Genomic DNA, 20,172 nt, shown 5'->3' on the forward strand with positions numbered 1-20,172 from the left:
GGGTAGGCAGTGCTGCAAAGACACAGGTGACAGAGGCCATCCTGGAAGAAGAAGCTGCAGGAAGTAAAGTATGGCATTTTGGAGGAATGGCCATAACTCAAACATGAATAAAGCAGCTGAAGAGTCAGGATGAGCATGTAGCTGGAGAGAGAACAGGAGAGGCTTCACAAGCCATGGCAAGAAGAGAGGACTGTGATTGATGAGGCTGGTTATCTGAATATTCCATATGCCTTCCAATTTCTTATCTTGTTAATATTTCTTCACTTTGCCTACAGTGCATGTACGCCATAACTCTCTAGGTTGAAATCCTACATGCATCTGAAGGTTCCATCAAGAGCCATCTTTTTCATAAGGAGTCCTTCTATTTCCTCCCTAACTGAACATGATTTCTTTTGACTCCTTACCATACTTTAATTTCCCTCTTATTCTAACTTTCCTATCTACTTTACCACTTTCTTCTAGCCTAGAGGCTGTGTGTGTGTGTGTGTGTGTATTCTCTTAGTGAAAAGAAGTATAAGTTTTAATTATAAAAGGGCTATTCTGTCTTTGACCATCCCTAGGCACACGGTTTCATACAAGATCTGATTAGGGAGGAGAGTCATTGGGGTGGAACTAGTTTCCCATAAGCCTTGTATCACTTACAGCGGGCAGCCAGACTGTGTGGTACAGTGTATATCAGATGCCCTATGTCTTTCCTTTTACCTTTCCTTTGAACACTTATGCATCTTAAAACCATAACTTATTTTTGTTGTTGTTGCTGCAAAGATAACCATGTACTGTTGACAAATTCAGAACAATTATTCGTTGCTCATAATGGGATTGGGTTGATCAGGTCACAAATTACTGCCAGTTCCTTACAGGAGAAAGTGTCTACCTGGTGGGAGCAGTGGGTAGAGGGATTGATGGCAGTGAAAGAGAGTCAAATGAACTGGGACCAAACCCAGTCTTTATTAGCATGTGTACTGACCAGGGGGGATTAAACAACCATATTCTGTGTTTATTTTCACTGTTTCATTAACCTTACAGACTATCAGAAGTGCAGGAAAAAAAGGCAAACAGGGCATTGCAGCACATTTGCCTGGAACATAAGCCAATTTCTTTTTCTTTAAATATGAATCTACAATCTTCCAATTAGGTCCAATTTTCACCCCCAAGCCTAGGTTAATGCCATCTTCCACCATATTCAGTCTTTTGAAATTTCCTGTCATATGAAATCAAGTAAGAATATATATCAGAAAAACTTTAGAAACAGTAAGTGGTCTATAGTTGCACAAATAAAAGGGGAAGTAACTACACAATCTGATATATTTATATAAAACTGACAAACCTCTTCTGATCACATGATTAGAAATGTTATAATTGGAGTTCCCGTTGTGGCGCAGTGGTTAACAAATCCAACTGGGAACCATGAGGTTGTGGGTTCGATCCCTGGCCTTGCTCAGTGGGTTAAGGATCCGGCGCCGTGAGCTGTGGTGTAGGTTGCAGACGAGGCTCGGATCCCACGTTACTGTGGCTCTGGGATAGGCTGGTGGCTCCAGCTCTGATTCGACCCCTAGTCTGGGAACCTCCATATGCCCCTGGAGCGGCCCTAGAAAAGGCAAAAAGACAAAAAAAAAAGTTATAATTGCATGCCATGTGTAACTGATATTTCTATGTAAATGTATGTAGTTAAATGGATTTTTATTTTTTACACAGCTTGAAAAAAATCTAATCTAGTAAGGTAGTACCATGGGTATAGGAGAGGGACAAAGTGAACATAGGGCATATGGTGTTTTGATCAAAACCTGCTGAAAAGTAGTCTTCTAATACCATTCTGTCCTTTTACATTACCAAGGATTACAAAGACATAATTCTTATTTACTTCTGATTTTTATAGCATGTGCACTATGATCTTGCTTAAGAATTAGCTCTTACCATTATATCATACTTGTGGGTTGGAAGAATCAATATTATCAAAATAACTATACTGCCCAAGGCAATCTACAGATTCAAAACAATCTCTATCAAAATACCAATTGCATTTTACATAGAAGTATTGACAAAAAAATTTAAATTTGTATGGAAACACAAAAGACCCTGAATAGCTAAAGCAATCTTGAAAAAGAAAAATAGGGAGTTCCCATTGTGGCTCAGTGGGTTAAGAACCTGACATAGTATGCATAAGGATATGGGTTTGATCTCTGGCCTCACTCAGTGGGTAAGGATCTGGCATTGCCACAAGGTGTGGTGTAGGTTGCAGATGTAGCTTGAATCCTGCATTGCTGTGGCTGTGGCATAGGCTGGCAGCTGCAGCTCCAATTCAACCCCTAGCCCAGAAACTTCCATATGCTGCAAGTGTAGCACAAAAAACAAACAAACAAAAAACAAAAAGACAACACATAGAATGGGAGAAAATATTTGCAAATGATGTGACTGACAAGGGCTTAATTTCCAAAATACACAAACAGATCATACAATTCAAAAACCCAACAACCCAATCAAAAAAATGGTCAGAAGACCTAAATAGATATTTCTCCAAGAAATACAGACGGCTAATAGGCATATGAAAAGATGCTCATAATCATTAATTACTAGAGAAATGCAAATCAAAACTACAATGAGATATCACCTCACACTGATCAGAATGGCCATAACTACAAAAGTCTACAAATAATAAATGCTGGCAAGGCTGTGGAGAAGAAAGAACCCTCTGGCACTGTTGGTGGGAATGTAAGTTAGTACAACCACTATGGAAAACTGTATGGAGGTTCCTAAAAAACTGAAAATAAAACTTGCATATGATCTAGGAATCCCACACTCCTGGGCATATGCCCAGACAAAACTATAATTCAAAAAGATACATGCACCCCTATGTTCATAGCAGCACTTCTTCAATAATCAAGACATAGAAACAACCTAAATGTCTGTTAACAGATAAATTAATAAAGATGTGGTGTGTATGTATATATCACAAGATCATACTAAGATGATCATGCTAAGAAAAGTTAAGCCATACAAAGATAAATAACATGATATCACATATATTTGGAATCTAAAATACAACATAACTCAACATGTCTATGAAACAAAACCAGACTCACAGATATAAAGAATAGGCTTGTGGGAAAAGAATCCACTGGGAACTATATCTAGTCACTTATGATGGAGCATGATGGAGGATAATGTGAGAAAAAGAATGCATATATGTATGTATGACTGGGTCTCTTTGTTGTACTGTAGAAAAATGACAGAACACTGTAAACCAGCTATAATGGAAAAAATAAAAATCATTTTCAAAAAGATGTGAACAAGGATACATATCTATAGCCGAGTCGCTCTGCTGTATAACAGAAATTAACACTGTAAATTGACTATTCTTTAATAATATTTTTTAAAAATTAAAAAAATTTAAATAATTAGATGTTTTGAGGGGAACTAATTTTATCAAATGCAGGTCAAAATATATGCAGATAAAGTTTTTTTTCTCTTCTTGGCCCAAGGGTAGTTCTTATCAGGGTTTTATTGAATTCAGAAGTCAGTGAAGTATTTAAATATCTACCTACTAATAAAGCTACTGTAACAGATAATCTAATGATTACAGATACTCTTTTTTTTTTAGAATGAAATTGCCATCTTTATTTATTTTTTATTTTTTTATTATTTTTTTTGGTCTTTTCTAGGGCTGCACCTGGCTAGGGGTACACCTGGCTAGGCAGGTTCCCAGGCTCGGGGCCTAATCAGAGCTGTAGCTGCCGGCTCACCCCTCAGCCAGAGCAAGGTGGGATCCGAGCCCCATCTGCAACCTACACCACAGCTCACAGCAATGCCGGATCTTTAACCCACTGAGTGAGCTAGGCCAGGGATCGAACCCGTAACCTCATCATTTCTAATTGGATTCGTTAACCACTGAGCTACGATGGGAACTCCCTGATTACAGATATTCTTTAGACAAAACTTTGTTTCATAGGTCAAAGCAAGAGCTTTCTAAGCCTAGAATGTTTTTTTTTGTTTGTTTGTTTGTTTTTTTGAGATCCAAGTGACTAGGAAGCTAGCAAGAGAGATCTATATAAAATGCTCATTGAAAAGTAAGCCCAGAATTCCCCTCAGACCCTTCTCATCTCTGGCCCGAGTCTCCCATGCATATGCAGGTCAACATTTGCAAGAGGGCCTTTGCAAGAGGGCCTGTGCACACAGACAAAATCCATGAATGTAAAGAAGAATTAAAAGGGGTATAACATCAATTAGAGAGGTCAGAACCAATGAAGGCATCTGACACATTTGAAGATCAAGTAGGCATGCCAACTGGGAATCACCAGCCATAGGGTCTTCTAATGAGAACAAGGGTGCTGCACGGTTGCTGGGGGCAGCCTATATTCTAGGATTTAAATAAGGAATGATGCCCACAGCAGACTTCATTGCCAAGTTGTGAGGACTCCCAGCTGCCCAATATTCCCTTATTGGAGGGAGGTTGGTGATTATTATAAGAGTATCTGTAGTGTTACAACAGCCATAGTATACTAAATTTTTAACTCATTATAATCTACTTTCTTCATACAACATAAAAGTAAATCACAGTCAAACTTCTATCCACATTATTCTCTTCTAATTGTAGAATAACTCTTCCATGTAGAAAACTAGGAAAATACCACTTTTAATTGAAGACATCAAATGATATACATAATAAAAGACACTTTTATTTTTAGATGAAGAAATTTCTAAGATTAAAAAAATGGTAGGATTATATAAATAAAAGGTGTGTATGCACATGATTTGGCATAAAAAAATTCAAGAGCTTTTTCTTACCTCAAGAATGGGACACATAATTTCTGCTGTGACATCACCATGATTCTTACAGAATTTATAGAATGTCTCGATGTAAGACTTAAAAAGAAGAAAGGTCATAAAATAATAAATGAATATATTTTTCTTTTGGAAATTTCCAGATTAGCTTTTCATGGCTTATTAAACTCTTTAATGGAAACTGAATTACTTCTCCCATAGGAAGATATTTTATAGTAAATTTGGTGCAGACTTTCACATTGAAGCATATCGCACAGATCTAAAAAAAGAAACCCCATAAAAGAACAAAGGTTCACTTATCATAGCTTATAATTACTTAACAAACAGTTTTGTGCATGTCTCTTGGTTAATTCTTGCTATTCTTACGAGTGCCAAACTCTTTTATTAGCTCAGCAAATAAGTCTAGAATTGGTCCTCCTCTGACATTGAACTCTCCTAGTGCTCAGGAGATACATGTGAGATGGTCTAGAGCATGGAAGATAGACTGGAAAGGCGGAGTCTGGGCTGGAGAGTCAAACAGCCCATGTTTGAATAGCAACTCTATTATTTACTAGTTAACTGACTTCTGCCATGTAAATCTTACCTCTCCATGTCTCAGGTTTCTCACCTGAGAAATGGGGATAGCATATAGTGTTACTGGATGGATTAAATTCCTATAAATTCTTAAAGCAGTGCCCTCTGTTAGCTATATCCCAACTCTAAGCCTATAATACTCCTTTAAGCCTATAAGACTCTTAGTAAAAAGGAAAGTTGCCTATAATACAGTGCTTTTGATAGGCCCAAATGTTTCAGCATAAGAAATTAGGTGTATGGCATGGCAGTACTCAGTTGCTCTGTGAGAGTGTCCTAAGATGCCATGGTTGTATGAGTGAAAATGAACAGATTTTGCTCAGCCCTTTTTACATAGAGCCACTCAAATGGTGGCAGCATAATCCAGACACCTGGGCAAACTATACAAAGGGGTGCCTATGATGTAGTGTCCACAAACTGGTCACTTTGGTATGCTGCATGACGTCGGGAAATTAAAATCGTGGGGACAGATTAACTGTGAGATTCAAGAACTTTATAAAAGGATATATACTACATAACACACGAGTCACTATGTATACTGGTTGTTTTGAAATGGATTAGTATCAGTCACCCTACTCGACTATCCACCCACCCACCATCCATCCATCCATCCAGTTAACATCTTTTATGTTCCAGGCACCATGTAAAAAGGTAAGGATACAGAGAAGAATGGGATCTTCCCAAGAATCTTGGATGGGGCAAGTTGACATACATGTATTTAACCAGAAGATAGGCCAGGACTCCAAAAGCTTTGTTCCAAAGATGCAGGGCTTCATAATTCAGAAGTTGGCTAACAGGCAAGTAACATTTAATAAAAAACTCTGGATATGATGGATTATGCAAAAAGAACATAATATTCAGAGAAAGAGTTACCTTGTATAGTTTATTGCGCAGTATTTCAATATTCAATTCATCTAGAGTATTTTCGGACATACAGTCTTGAAAGAATGGAGCTGAAAGCAGAAATTACCATACAAAATAATCAAAACATGATTATAAACTGTAGAAAATGTCTCCTCCATGTTCCCATTGTGGCTCAGTGGTAACAAACCCGAGTAATATCCACGAGGACTCGGGTTCCATCCCTGGTCTCATTCAGTGGGTCAGGGATATGGCATTGCTGTAAGCTGTGGTGTAAGTCAAAGACATGGCTTGGATCCTGAGATGTTGTGGCTATGGCCAGCAACTGTAGGTCCTATTTGACCCCTAGCCCGGGAACTTCCACATGACACAGATGTGGCCCTAAAAAGACAAAAAAAAAAAAAAAAAGAAGGAAAGAAAGAAAAGAAAAGAAAATGTCTCCTGAATGCACCACCCTCTGCTCACCCCTAAGTAGGACACCGTGGAGAGACAATCCACAGGCTTGACGAGGCTAACAGTGATGGTGAAAATAGCAGTGATTACTTAGGAAGCATTTGCTATGTGAAAGCCCTCACTAAACACTGGACATACTTTAACTTACTTAATCCTCACAACCTTGAACGATTCACTTTATGGTTTACTTTTTGAAGCCTCTCCCTGATATCTAACAGTAATATTTACCATTTGCAACCTTACCATGTGCCAAGCATTGAGTTGTATTAAAACTGACTTATTTAGTTTTCAAAACCCTGTTACAGTAAGATACTATACTTAAGATTATTTAAGATTATGATGATTTATTCTCCCTAACATTATTTATTTTTTGACTGCGCACAAGGCATGTGGAAGTTTGGCCGCACACAAGGCTTGAGTCGGACCCAAGCCACAGCAACGACCTGAGCAGTAGTAATGACAAGACTGGATCCTTAACCACTAGGCCACCAGAGAATTACACTATTTTTTTTTTTTTTTGTCTTTTTGCCTCTTCTAGGGCCGCTTCCCGCAGCATATTGAGGTTCCCAGCCTAGGGGTTGAATCGGAGCTGTAGCTACCGGCCTATGCCACAGCAACGCAGGATCTGAGCCTCGTCTGTGACCTACACCACAGCTCACAGCAACGCCGGATCCTTACTCCACTGAGCGAGGCCAGGGATTGAACCCACAACCTCATGGTTCCTAGTGGGATTTGTTAACCATTGCGCCACAATGGGAACTCCACTATTGTTTTTAAAAATGAGGAATCTGAGGTGAAATGAACTGCTCCAATTCACGTGGTTGGGGCAGGCAGAGCCGGGCTCCATGCTCACAGATGTCTGCTTCCAGCCTCTCCCTTTTTCCCTTAGCATCAGATACTTCATAATGATGTAATTTTTTCTTTTCAAAATTCACTTTCAATAGCAATTATTTTGACGAATGATCAATGGTGACTTGCTATTATCCAGGTTTCCTGGTAATAACTGTATAAAATTATCCCATTAGTATTTTAAATGCTACAACAATTGTCAGTGCCAAATTCCAATGAAATTAACATTTATTTTATCATTGCTTCAAGTCATTTTACAAACACTCCCAAGCATCTCAGAGAAATGGCATTCCTAAATTTCCAAAACAAAATGTTTCCTAAACACAGCCTTATTAAAGGACAGAAACGTAAAATGAAATGATGAGAAACTAATCACATAAAACCCAGCTAGAAAATTAATTTTTTGAAAAATAACAGGTTCTGGAATTTACTTGCTGTTGTTAAGTACAAAATACAAGGGTTTTAGAGTTCCCAGGTGGCTCATTGGGCTACATGCCAGCATTAGTCACTGCTGTGGCACAGGTTTGATTCCTGGCCTAGGAACTTCCATATGCTTCGAATATGGCAAAAAAAAAAAAAAAAAATCAATAAACCAAAAACCAAAACAAAACCAAGTATAAGAGTTTGGAGGTTAGGAGATGAGCCCTAGTTCTTTCCCAGCTACAAATTTTCTCTGACCTGGGGCAGTTATAGTTCATTTGTCTTGATCTGAAAAATGAGGGCTCTGGATCAGATGATTTTTTTTTTAATGGGCGCACTTGGGGCATGTGGAAGTTCAAGTTTCTAGGCTAGGGGTCAAATCGGAACTGCAGCTGCCATCCTCCCCACCACCATGGCAAAGCTGGATCAGAGCTGCATCTGTGACCTATGCTGCAGTTTGCAGCAATGCTGGATCCTTAACCCACTGAGCGAAACTAGGGATCGAACATGCAACTTCATGGATACTAGTTGGGTTCTTAACCCACTGAGCCACAAAGGGAACTCCCAGATAATTCTTTAATGTCTCTTCCACTTCGAGGAATCTGTATAGTATGACACTGTATTCATGGAGAAAACTGTGATTTGAAAGTGCATTTTCTAATACTGTGATAACATACACAAGCAGCTATACAATTAATTTATGCATTCATACCTAATGGTGTTTCAACCAGAATGGCATTAAAGAGATCAGATGGTGTCTCTGCAATGTTGACGGCTTCCATTTCTGTGAAACGGCCCAATGGGTGGCACTTCACCAGAATTTCCTTCACAGATTTTTTTTGCAATGCACCGTTCATCAGTAGAATCACATTGTCTATCATGTAACTGCACCTGGTTTAGAAGAAGTCTTGATTATTAGGAAAACAATTGCAGAAGAATAAGAAACATCCCATGGGTAAAAAAAACCCAAAACAAATCAAAACAAACAAACGTACAGTTCAGGCACATACTTTTTCACTAAGAAAATATATGTCTCCTTTTATTTTAAACTCTGAGGTTTGAGAGATGTGGGAGGGGTAAAATACCTGGTTCTCAGAGGTACTGTAATTTGAAAAACCATGTTCAATATTAGAATAATTGACTGGTAGGACTATGAAGAAGATGACCCCTACACAGTAATTGTCAAGTGATGGGGGAGAGGACAGCAGTGAGAGTATCAAATTGTTTGGTTTCTCATATGGTCCATGGGCTTAAAAAAAAATGGGAAACACAGGAGTTCCTGTCATGGCTCAGCGGTTAACGAATCCGACTAGTATCCATGAAGATGTGGGTTCGATCCTTTCCCTCGCTTAATGGGTTGGGGATCTGGCGTTGCTGTGAGCTGTGGTGTAGGTCACAGATGCGGCTTGGATCCAGCATTGCTGTGGCTGTGGTGTAGGCCAGCAGCTGTAGCTCTGATTTGACACCTAGCCTGGAAACTTCCATATGCTGTGGGTGTGGCCCTAAAAAAAAAGAAAAAATTGTTGGGAAACAGAACTAGAACATTTCATTCTACTTTAAAAACTGACTATTTAAATCTGTGATGAAAGCCTATCATTGAGGATACAAATTTTTAAATACTTAAAAATAAATAAAAATAAAATTTAAAGTATTTGTTAATTTTAATATTAAAATGTTTTATTTATTCAAAATTAAAATAGTCTGTATTCTTTTCCTCCCATGATAGTAGATAATGAACTTTCTAGACTTTTCCCCTCCCAGAACCCCAAGAGTCCATAGGTTCATACTTTATGTGATTTCATTCTCCAGTATAAACTCTACTCAAGATATTTCAAGCGATGAGGTCAAGAAGTAGGAGAGACAGAGTCACTTCCTTCAGAGAGAATGGAGCTTAAGGGAGGTACTGGACAAAGAACCCATTACAAACAATCAGAGTGAAGCATACAGACTGTGTAAAGAAAATTACAGGGTGGCGTGGGGATTCAGAGCAGGGCACTAAACCAGTCTGGAATCAGACAACCTAGGGAGTGACATTCAGGCTGCAACTTGCAGAATGAGTAGTTGTTGTCCAGGTGAAGGCAGCTGGGAACGGGGAGAAAGTGCTTCTAGGCATAAGGAAGAGCATGTGAAAAGCCCCACAGATGTGAGGGCAAGGAACAAAGACTTTCTTTTGCCTGTGGCTGAACACTGCAGGTGGGGCCAGGCCGAACATGCAGGGTCCTGAAAGACAGGATGAGAAATTTTGATGTTGAGGGCGATGGGAAATACTGAATGATGTTAAGCTGGGTCCATTAAGATCTATGTAGACAGAATATGCATAAAACAGAAAAGGTAAACCAACACTTTATTTATTATTTTATTTATTCATTTTATTAAAGTATCTTTCATTAACAATTTCAGCTGTGCAGCGTAGTGACCTAGTCATGCATACACACAAATTCCCTTTTTTTTTTAGGGCTGTGCCCCAGCACATGGGAATTCCTAGGCTAGAGGTCAAATCAGAGCTGCAGCTGCCAGCCCACACTACAGCCACAGCAACACCAGATCTGAGCTGTGTCTGCAATCTACACCACACCTCACAGCGAAGCTGGATGCCAGACCCACTGGGCAAGGCCAGGGATAGAACCTGCATCCTCGTGCATACTAGTCAGATTTGTTTCCACTGCGCCACAATGGGAACTCCCCACACTCCCTTTCTTACACTATCTTCCATCATGTTCTATCCCAAGAGAATGGATATAGTTCCCTGTGCTATACAGTAGGACTTCATTGCTTATACATTCTAAATGTCATAGTTTGCATCTCTTAACCCCAAACTCCTGTCCCTCCCACTCCCTCCCTCTTCCCCATTGGCAACAACAAGTCTGTTTTCTATGTCTGTGAGTCTTAAACTAACACGTATAGTGAGGTGCTTTACAACAATTATTTTTTTTTACTCATGATAGTAACACTGTGATGTTGCACTATTATTACCCCCATTTTACAGATATGGAACAGAAAGCCCAGAAATGTAAAAATTTCACCCATTATGACACAGTCAACAAATGAGAGAGCTGAGAGAGACTGTTCAGACAGTCTGCTTCTTGAACCTTCCTCTTAACCCTCAGATTATTCTGTTTAGTTGTCAAGTTTGACACATAGGTTTCTAGGATAATAGTTGGACACTGAAGCCATTTATTGAGCTGAGAGCATTGGAGGGAGAACATGTTGTAGTGGGAGCAGATATTTTTGGACAGAGTGAGTTCAGATACCCATGAGGAGATACCAAGTGGGCTTCAGATGTCTGAGTCCAAAAGACAGCTGTGGGCCAGAGACACTAAGGGGTTCTGTGGAAGGCAGTTTATAGGTGGAGGCAGGAGTCTTGGGATGCTTGGGCCCACATCCTAGAGTATATGTCCTGAGAGCTCTTGGGGAACCCCCAACATTTAAGGAGCTTGGTGAACCTGAGAAGGAATGACCAGAGAGTAGGAGGAAACCCAGGGGAGAGAATTCTAGGAAGTTTTAGAAAGAAGTGATCAAAGGCCACAGTAAAGTCAAAGTCGAATTGATGTGTTTATGGGATGGAGCAACTAAGAAGTCATCTGAGAACCCAGTAAAAATACATTCAGTGGAGTTCACTTGTGGAGGGGAAAGGGGAGAAGGCAGAAACCTGACCACTGTGTGTTTAAAATGAGTGAAAATAAAGAGGGTTTTTTTGTTTGTTGGTTTGTTTTGTTTTGTCTGTTTACTTTTTGTTTTTTAAGAGTTCAAACCACAAAGCCAAGGAAATTATATGGAGACCCTGGGGTCAAAGGAGCTTTGGGCTTTCAGTTCTTGCTTGTGTTCTTTTTAAGATGGGAAAGAAGAGAACATGGTTAAATGCTGAGGGGTGAGAGGCAGCAGAGAGGCTGATCAGAAGGGGGGAAGGACAGCCAAGCGATGAGACAAGCTCCTCCAAGTTTGACAGTGATAAGACTCAACCACTGCTCAATTCAGGCTTGAAAAAAACACCTTCACTGGATGAAAACTAACCTGGTCACTTAGAAGCACTGTCACTGGAGTGCTACTGGCTTCCTGTGCAAGAAAAAGTCTCCTTCATTGTGGAGCTTCTACGATTTACTCCAATAAAAATTTTATATAAAGATGTTTGGAAGCAGGCAATTATTCCTCTGTAAAAAAAGCATGTGACTATAAAGTTTCTTCACCCCCACCCCCTGAGAAAGAGCAGCACCAAATTTAGGCATTGTGGAATTTTAGAATCATTTTTATCTCTTAAAATGATATTAAAATGGAAGTGCTTATTTAACTGTCCTTTATTGCTCAAAAGCTATTACCTGAGAGGGGAATTGCCAGCACTTAATAATCCTTAACAGACTCCAGATATTTAATTTTTCCCCACAGCACCTCTGTAATGTAAAAGCATATGAGCTGCCAACATTCCCAATTTGCAGAGGACTATTAGATTGATGTTGATGGGCCACCAAGGTCAATACTGTGAGAATTTAGCCCACACGTAACACTCTAGCCTACATCTGATAGTGTGAAGGGGGAGATGTGCACACGTGTATGTGTGCACATGTGTGTGCTGATTTTTTTTTTTAAAGCTAATAGAAGGGTCTGGCCCTATATTGCAAAAAGCAAGGGCTATAAAAAATGAATTCGGTTTTATTTCAACTCTTTACTTAGGTGGCCTAACTTCTCTAAGTTGGGATAATAATAGCAGTTCTCATAGGGTTTGCTTTTTTTTGTTTGTTTCAGAAAATGAAGTGAGAACTCAGTATTTGGGCCATGGGAGGGGAGAGAGGTTTCTTTCCTGCCCCTCTCTAGTGTGTCCCCATCACATAAGAACCAGTTATATAGCTATCGCTGGCTGCTTGGGGTGGCAGGGGGATAATGCACCCAGAAGACAGTTTAGTTTCTCTAGGCTACAATCTTTTTTATTTTTTTAATTAAAGCATAGTTGATTTACAGTGCCATGCCAATTTCTGCTGTACAGCATAGTCAGCATAGACCCAGTCATACATGTATATACACATTCTTTTTCTCATACTATCTTCCATCATGTTCTATACCAAGAGATTGGGTATAGTTCCCTGTGCTATATAGTAGAACCTCATTGTCTATCCATTCAAAATGTAATAGTTTGCATCTACTAACTTCCAGTCCATCCCACTCCCTCCCTTTCCCTCTGGGCAACCACAAGTCTATTCTCTTTATCTATGAGTCCCTTTCTGCTTTTGTAGATAGGTTCACTTGTGCCATTATTTTAGAGATCACAAATAAGTGATATCATATGGAATCTGTCTTTCTCTTTCTGACTTAGTTCACTTAGTATGAGAATCACCAGTTACATCCATATTGCTGCAAATGGCATTATTCTTTTTATGGCTGAGTAATATTCCATTGTAAATATGTACTACATCTTCTTTGTCCATCTGTTGATGGACATTTATGTTGTTTTCATGATTTGACTATTGTAAACAGTGCTGGAATGAACATATGGGTGTATGATCTTTTTGAATGAAAGTTTTGTCCAGATATATGCCCAGGAGTGGGATTACTGGATAATGGAGGTTCTTCTGAACACTAAATACAGACTGACCATATGATCCAGGTTGTAATCTTGATAGACTCCAGGGCCATGCCTTCAATGGTTAGGAAAGAAATCGCTCCTGATGTTGCTTGAATAATGTTTGAGCTTTGAGACATCTGGATGTTCATTCACCTAGTTCAAACTCCTCATGTTTTAAATAATTGTGCTCACTTGGGTTAATTTTTCTCCTACTCATGGTCTAGACAGACATTCTCACTCATAGCTCTTTCTAAATATTTTCTTCTGTAACTCTGATATTGGCATCTGTGAAAATCATGAAGTCACCTAAAATTATGAGAATAAATGACTAGATTTCAAAAATTTTTGTGTTGTAGAAATAATTTTTTAAATGCCAATCTTTGGGTTTTTTGTTTTGGCCACACCCATGGCAAGTGGAAGTTCCCCAGGTCAGGGATTTAACACTCACCATAGCAGTGACAATGCAGGATCCTTAACTGCTAGTTCCCAACCCTTCCTGAAGTTGTCACTATGTGCCAGGCATAACGTTACGTGCGTGAAATACATTATATGCATCTTCCTACTGAAGACTCCCCTTAATTAAGTGCTTTAAGGACCTCTTTACACATAAGAAACTAAGGCTTTGAGGGGTTCCATGCCTCATTCTAGGTCACACTGCTAGAAAAGGGCAGAGTTGGGACCCCACAGCCAAAGCTCCAGCTCCATGCTGGATTCAGAGAAAGTGGCTTCAGTCACAAGATATTATAACATTTCCTTTTGGACTTAGCACTGTTCTTTTTCCTTCTGTTCCAAACTTATTTAAGGATCTTGGAGCTAACTAAACTACATATTCTGTATGATACCTATTGCATTCTGGGTTAATATAACAGGTGTTAAAATGATCAGATAAATAATGCAGAGCCATAATTTGGTGAGTTAGAGGAACTGTTCTATGGATAAAAATTTTAAGTACTTAAGTGCCATTAGCAACAGCTGAGAAACAACCATCATTCCATCAACATTCTGGCATGACACAGACAGAGAGAGGTCTTCTAAGAACATAGTTAGGAGAAATTAAGTTCAGAAGAAAGGTGTCAGGTCCTTTCTGAAGACACAGCTACTGAGATGGTGGACTCAGGTAAAAGCCAGAGGATTTCTGTGCATCCTTTTAGGCTTTTCTAGTCAGATTTTGGACTAAGCATATATATGCACTACCTGGCCCTCCCCAAACCATATTAATATTCAAGGCTTATGAAAGGAAAACATTCATCAATAGAGTGACATGAAGGAAACAGATTTCAATAAATTTCTAGATGATTTAAAACAAACAGAATCTTATGGAGGGAGTAGAGCAAAAAAAAAAAAAAGTTACTGATCAGAATGTACATGCGATAAAGCAGCTGCTGAGTTGGGAAATTTCCAAGAAAAATGCAAGCTTGGATTGGTTCAGGAACAGAGACAAGGACTGGGCTATAAGACAATTAACTACACTTATTTTCAAGGGAAATGACCACCGAGGTGGAGTAAGCTAGCAAGTTTGAAGAGTGTTGTCCTGGAACAACCTAAATCAGTTGTTGAAAATGATGCACTAGCTCACTTGTTATAATTTGTTTTTGTCTTTTTAGAGCCACGCCTGTGGCACATGGAAGTTCCCAGGCTAGGGGTCGAATCTGGGCTGTAGCTGTCGGCCTAAGCCATAGCCACAGCAAGGCCAGATCTGAGCGGTGACTGTGACCAACACTGCAGCTCATGGCAACGTGGGATCCTTAACCCACTGAGTGAGGCCAGGGATCAAACCCCCATCGTCATGGATATTAGTTGGGTTCATTAACAATGAGCCACAATAGGAATTCCCCCCTTATTTTAAGTTTATATGTAAAAACTCTTATTATAAGTTCTAATACTGCAAAGATATGTCTGGTACTTTTTTTTTTTTAAGGGCTTCACCTAATCTTTAATACTTCACGTTAACATCAACCAAGAGTTGTAGGTTAAGGACTACACAGTGAAGAAATCTTTTTTTCTTTTTCTAGGCTGCACCTGTGGCATATGGAAGTTCCTGGGTTTGGGGTCAAATCAGAGTTGCAGCTGTAGGCCCACTCCACAGCCACAGCAAACCCGGATCCACACCGCACACCTGTACCACAGCTCGAGGCAACACAGTGTACTTAACCCACTGAGTGAGGCCAGGAATTGAACCTGCATCCTCATGGACACTTAACCCACTGAGGTGTCATGGAAACTCCTTTTTTTTTTTTTTCTTCCTTTTTCTTTCTTTTTTTTGGTTGCCCCATGGCATATGGAGTTCCTGGGCTAGGGATCAGTTCTGAGCCACAGATGAGCCTAAAACAATGTCTGGTATATTGTGAATGTCATTATTTGAAATCAAACTGTTAAATCACTCAATTTAAATTATCCAGTGAAGTATCTGGACAGCCTCTTGCTATAGACTGAATTTTGTCCCCCTAGAATTCCTGTTGAAGCCCTAACCCCCAATGTGATTGTATATGGAGATGGGGCCTGTAGGTCTATTAATTAGGTTCAAGTGAGGTCAAGAGGGTGGGGCCCTCAAAATGGGATTAATGTCCTTGTAGGTGTACCAACCAGAGGGCTTGCTCTCTCTCCCTCTGCTAGGTGAGGACGCAATGAAAAGTCAGGGTTCTGCAAGTGAGGAAGATAGCCTTTACTAGGGAACCAAATTGGGTGTCACCTTGATTTGGGGCTTCTGTGCTGCCTAAACTCTTAGAAATAAATTCCTGTTGTTCAAGCCCCCCAGTCTGCAGCACTGGATTTCATTGGGTTTTTCCTATTTGGGATTCACTTAGCTTCTTGAATTGATAGGCTTTTGTCTTTTGCCAAATTTGGACAGTTATTATTTATTTGAATATTTTTAAAATCTTTCCCTTTTTCTCCTTTCCTTCGGGGACCCATCACTGCTGTGCATGATAGTCCCAGGTGTGAGGGAGAGAATGGAGCTGGGGGAAGTCTTAAAGGGATGCAGAGAGAACTGGAAACTTGGAAATCCAGAAACCTGGAGGAAGGCTCTGCCCCCACCCATGACCCTAGTGGTCCCTGCAAACTAGTCCTGTACCTCCATGAGCTAAGCAGAAGGAGGGAGAACTATTTTCATTAACTCATAGCAAAGGTGCATACCATTAGCATAATTTAGGACTGTTTGTGTTGCCCTTGACCACTTGGCCAAGGTAGTTTGCCAGATTTCTCCACTGTAAAGGTAATAACCCTCCTCCCATATTGTGCTTTTGGAAGGAAGTCCCTATGTGCAGTCTACACTTAAAAAGTGGGGAATAGGGGTTCCCCTTGTGGCTCAGCAGAAACAACTCTGACTAGTATCCATGAAGACAAAGGTTTGATTCCTGGCCTCTCTTGGTGGGTTAAGGATCCAGCGTTGCCATGAGATGCAGTGTAAGTTGCAGACATGGCTCTGATCCTGAGTTGTTATGGCTGTGGTGTAGGCTGGAGCTGTCCGATTTGACTCCTAGCCTGAGAACCTCCATATGCCATGAGTTCAGCTCTAAAAAAAGGGAAAAAAAAAAAAAGTGGGGAATGTAGTTCCCCTCCTTGAGGATGGAGCATCTACATAAATTATTCTGCAAGGGAAACTTGTCTCTTCTCCCCATTTATTAAGTTATTCAATCATTTATTTAGAGCAGAATGGTCTCATAAATATTTTATATTTGGGATGATAATTCAGTACAACTTACTTTATTTTGTTGCTCAAATTGTTTCAGCTTTGGCCACCGGGAGCTCTTGCATTTGGCTCCTGCGTGTTGCTTTAACATATTCCCACCCTTGCTTTTTGTTTTGTTTTGTTTTGCATGTACTCATATTCTGATATTATAAGATAGTTTAAGCTCATCTTGTATATTTCTTCCCCCATTGCTAAAATCAGCTGTTTCTCCAAGGAAGATTGGTTTGTCCATGGGAGAATGGTATTAGAAACCAAGATCTGAGCAATAGATAGGACAGTTAACAGTGTGTTTTTTTCTTTTAGGTATGGCTGCACTTTCTCCTACCATGTACTTGCAAATCTTCAGCTCCAGGCAAAACTTCCCTCCTCAGCCTCAGATCCATATTCTTTCCCTTCCTTTCTATGCATATGATTACTTGATATTCCCATATGCACCTCAATCATATTATCTCAAAACCTGATTGCCTCTAATCTTTCTCCTTTTTCTGGGATCTCTACCTTTATCAGTAACCTCACTACTCTCATTCCTAAAAATCCATCCATGGCTTCCTTCTGTCATTGGAACGAAACGCGTATTTCTCATGATTGTATACACGATCCTTTAGTACAGGTTTCTCATTACTTCTCCAGTTATTGTGAATAGTACCATTAAGAAGAAAGCACACATTTTAAAAGAAAGACTAGAACAGACCCCCCCCCCCAAAAAACTTTTGATGGGCAGGAAAAAGGGTTTGCAAGGAAGAATGAAGAAGGGCCAGAATCGTCAAAGGAGCACAAAGAGAAAGTGTCATCGCAGAATGGAGGGGACAAGGACGTCAACTGTGAATACTGTGGTGAGTCACGAAAAAGCTGAAAACATATCCATTGGACTTAGAAACTAAAATGGTTGGGGGGGGCACGATAGGGTAGAAAATAAGACTGAAGTGAGTTGAGTAAATAATGTATGAGAATATGAGAGTAGAGACTTTCCTTTTCAAGAAGCTTGGCATCAGGAGCTGGGAAATGAGAGAATGCTACTCTGTTCACATGGTCGCTGTGCAAATTAAATTGAATCACACATATGAAAACAGTTCAGAAATTATAAACTGTCACAGTAAAAAGAGCCTAAGCTTTGAAACAGATAAGTCTAATTCTAAGCTCAGCTTTGTTACTTAAAAATCAGTTGAACAAGCGCTCCACTTCCTGAGTCTCAAAATATTTATTCAACTGGAATGGTTGGCACCAGGATTAGTAATACATATGAAAGCACCAGTGCAGTGCCTCTGGTAAAGAAGGAGGGTCACACACCCTTAGAGGAAGATAATTCCCTATAAACCAGACCTCGGAGGAAGGGGAGGAGAAAATGATAAGCCACATACATAATCTTTAGGGCAAAAAAAAAATAACAATGGTTATACTCTTTCCTTAATCTTGAGATTTCTACACTGCTGTACTTTTACACTTAGTTCTAGTAAAAAAAAAAAAAAAAAAAAAAACCTTCTCTGAATTTACCTATTGCATTTAGAAGATAAGGCATTAATCTCTGGTATAGGGTGGGGACAAGAAGCTGAGTAGAAGAGTTATGTGGAAGACACAACATCCAAAGACCATAAATCATAATACCTGTTGGAATATTGGCCCTCCAGTCTGATTTATATCTTCTATAAAACCTGTTACCATCCTGTTCTGCATCTTGTAACCTAGAATTATCCTTGGTTGGTCATCATGTCATACGATGTTTCCTTTAAGATACCTGAACTTCAAAAAGTTTAAGGTTATCTCTGGGAATATAAACATCAATCTCGGAACAATGCCAGTTAACTTGTCATGAAGAACGCTGCTTTTATGTATAAAAAGCCTGAACCCCTTTGTTAAGATGGAAGCTCTTCAAGATTCAGTCTGAACTTCTCCTTTCAATCACCATTGGATAGGAAATAACTTGGTGAACTTGGAAATAACAACAGATACATCATCTCAAGGCCTTGTGACCAAGGCTTGACTTCATAACAGGTGCCACATTGTGATATCAGGACTGGTTCCTTCTACCTAAGAGGTTGGGTCAGCATCCTTTATCTGCAACACATAATATAGTGTTTTCAGTGACCACAAGTCTGTTTTAGGCAGGCAGAGCTGTGATATGTTTCCTAGGTCACACTTGTACCCATAGAAAATATAGAACAGGGACATAAGATGCACAATCAGTAGTAACTGTTCATAGAAAAGATAGAGGTGTGTGTGAAATACATTAGGTGCTCTAAATTATTTCTTTATTCAGTGACATTCCTCATGAAAGGTGCTGATCCACCCTTAACCAGTGTGTTAATTTTCCAATGTGTTAATTTTCCAAAGTAAGTTTTCCTTGATTACCTTGGTAAATTTCTGTTATACCCCACATTTATCCGATCCAATGCTAATTCTGTATACTCTGGTGGGGCAGCACGGCCATTCAGTTGGATTTGCTCAATACACTGTAGGTTTTGAATAGCTCCCTCAACATTCTACTCTCTTGAAATTTGACATTTTGGATAACATTTCTTACTTCCCTTAAGTTTTCAATTTTTTAAATAGAGGAAGTGAAAAATAAAGTAATTTTAAAGCAATTAATTTTGCTGTCACATTCATTTGTTTCCTTCTAGGAAAATTAAATACTGAAAAATTACTCAGAAGTCAGCACTGCTGATAAAAGCACATTTTAGAAGAAGAATGCTGATCACTCTGAATTTCTCAAACCTGTGATAGCTCTGGAATCTTTTCTCTAGTGCTTAAGATTCTCTACAATCTTGGTCTATCCCATTTGTTTGGATTAAAAATTCTTCAAATTTATTTGTCCTTTTCTACATCAGTGTTCCTCATCTTCTCTAGATGGAAAAAACATGCCTTCCCCACCAATTGCTAAAACCTTCCCATCCTTTAAGGCCATATTCAAATACCAAATTTTCCACTAAGTTTTTTTTTTTTTTTTTCCCATGCCACAGCAATGACAATGCTGGATCCTTAACCCTCTGCTCCACCAGGGAACTCC

The 20,172-nt window shown here is 39.5% G+C and overlaps 1 protein-coding gene across 1 annotated transcript in view; it reads right to left on the reverse strand.

The window, feature by feature from the left end:
- The window catches only part of ATP6V0D2 (ATPase H+ transporting V0 subunit d2), a 55,823-nt gene that overhangs the window by 7,349 nt on the left and 28,302 nt on the right, over positions 1 to 20,172 (reverse strand). Inside the window, exons 3-5 of the mRNA XM_047782945.1 lie at positions 8,645 to 8,823; positions 6,223 to 6,302; positions 4,783 to 4,860 (exon numbers count right to left, since the gene is read on the reverse strand). Of these exons, the coding sequence (XP_047638901.1) occupies positions 4,783 to 4,860; positions 6,223 to 6,302; positions 8,645 to 8,823 (337 nt within the window). The remainder of the gene's footprint in view (positions 1 to 4,782; positions 4,861 to 6,222; positions 6,303 to 8,644; positions 8,824 to 20,172) is intronic.

The sequence above is a fragment of the Phacochoerus africanus genome, chromosome 6, assembly GCF_016906955.1.
Source record: "Phacochoerus africanus isolate WHEZ1 chromosome 6, ROS_Pafr_v1, whole genome shotgun sequence".
Taxonomy (NCBI): Eukaryota; Metazoa; Chordata; class Mammalia; order Artiodactyla; family Suidae; genus Phacochoerus; species Phacochoerus africanus.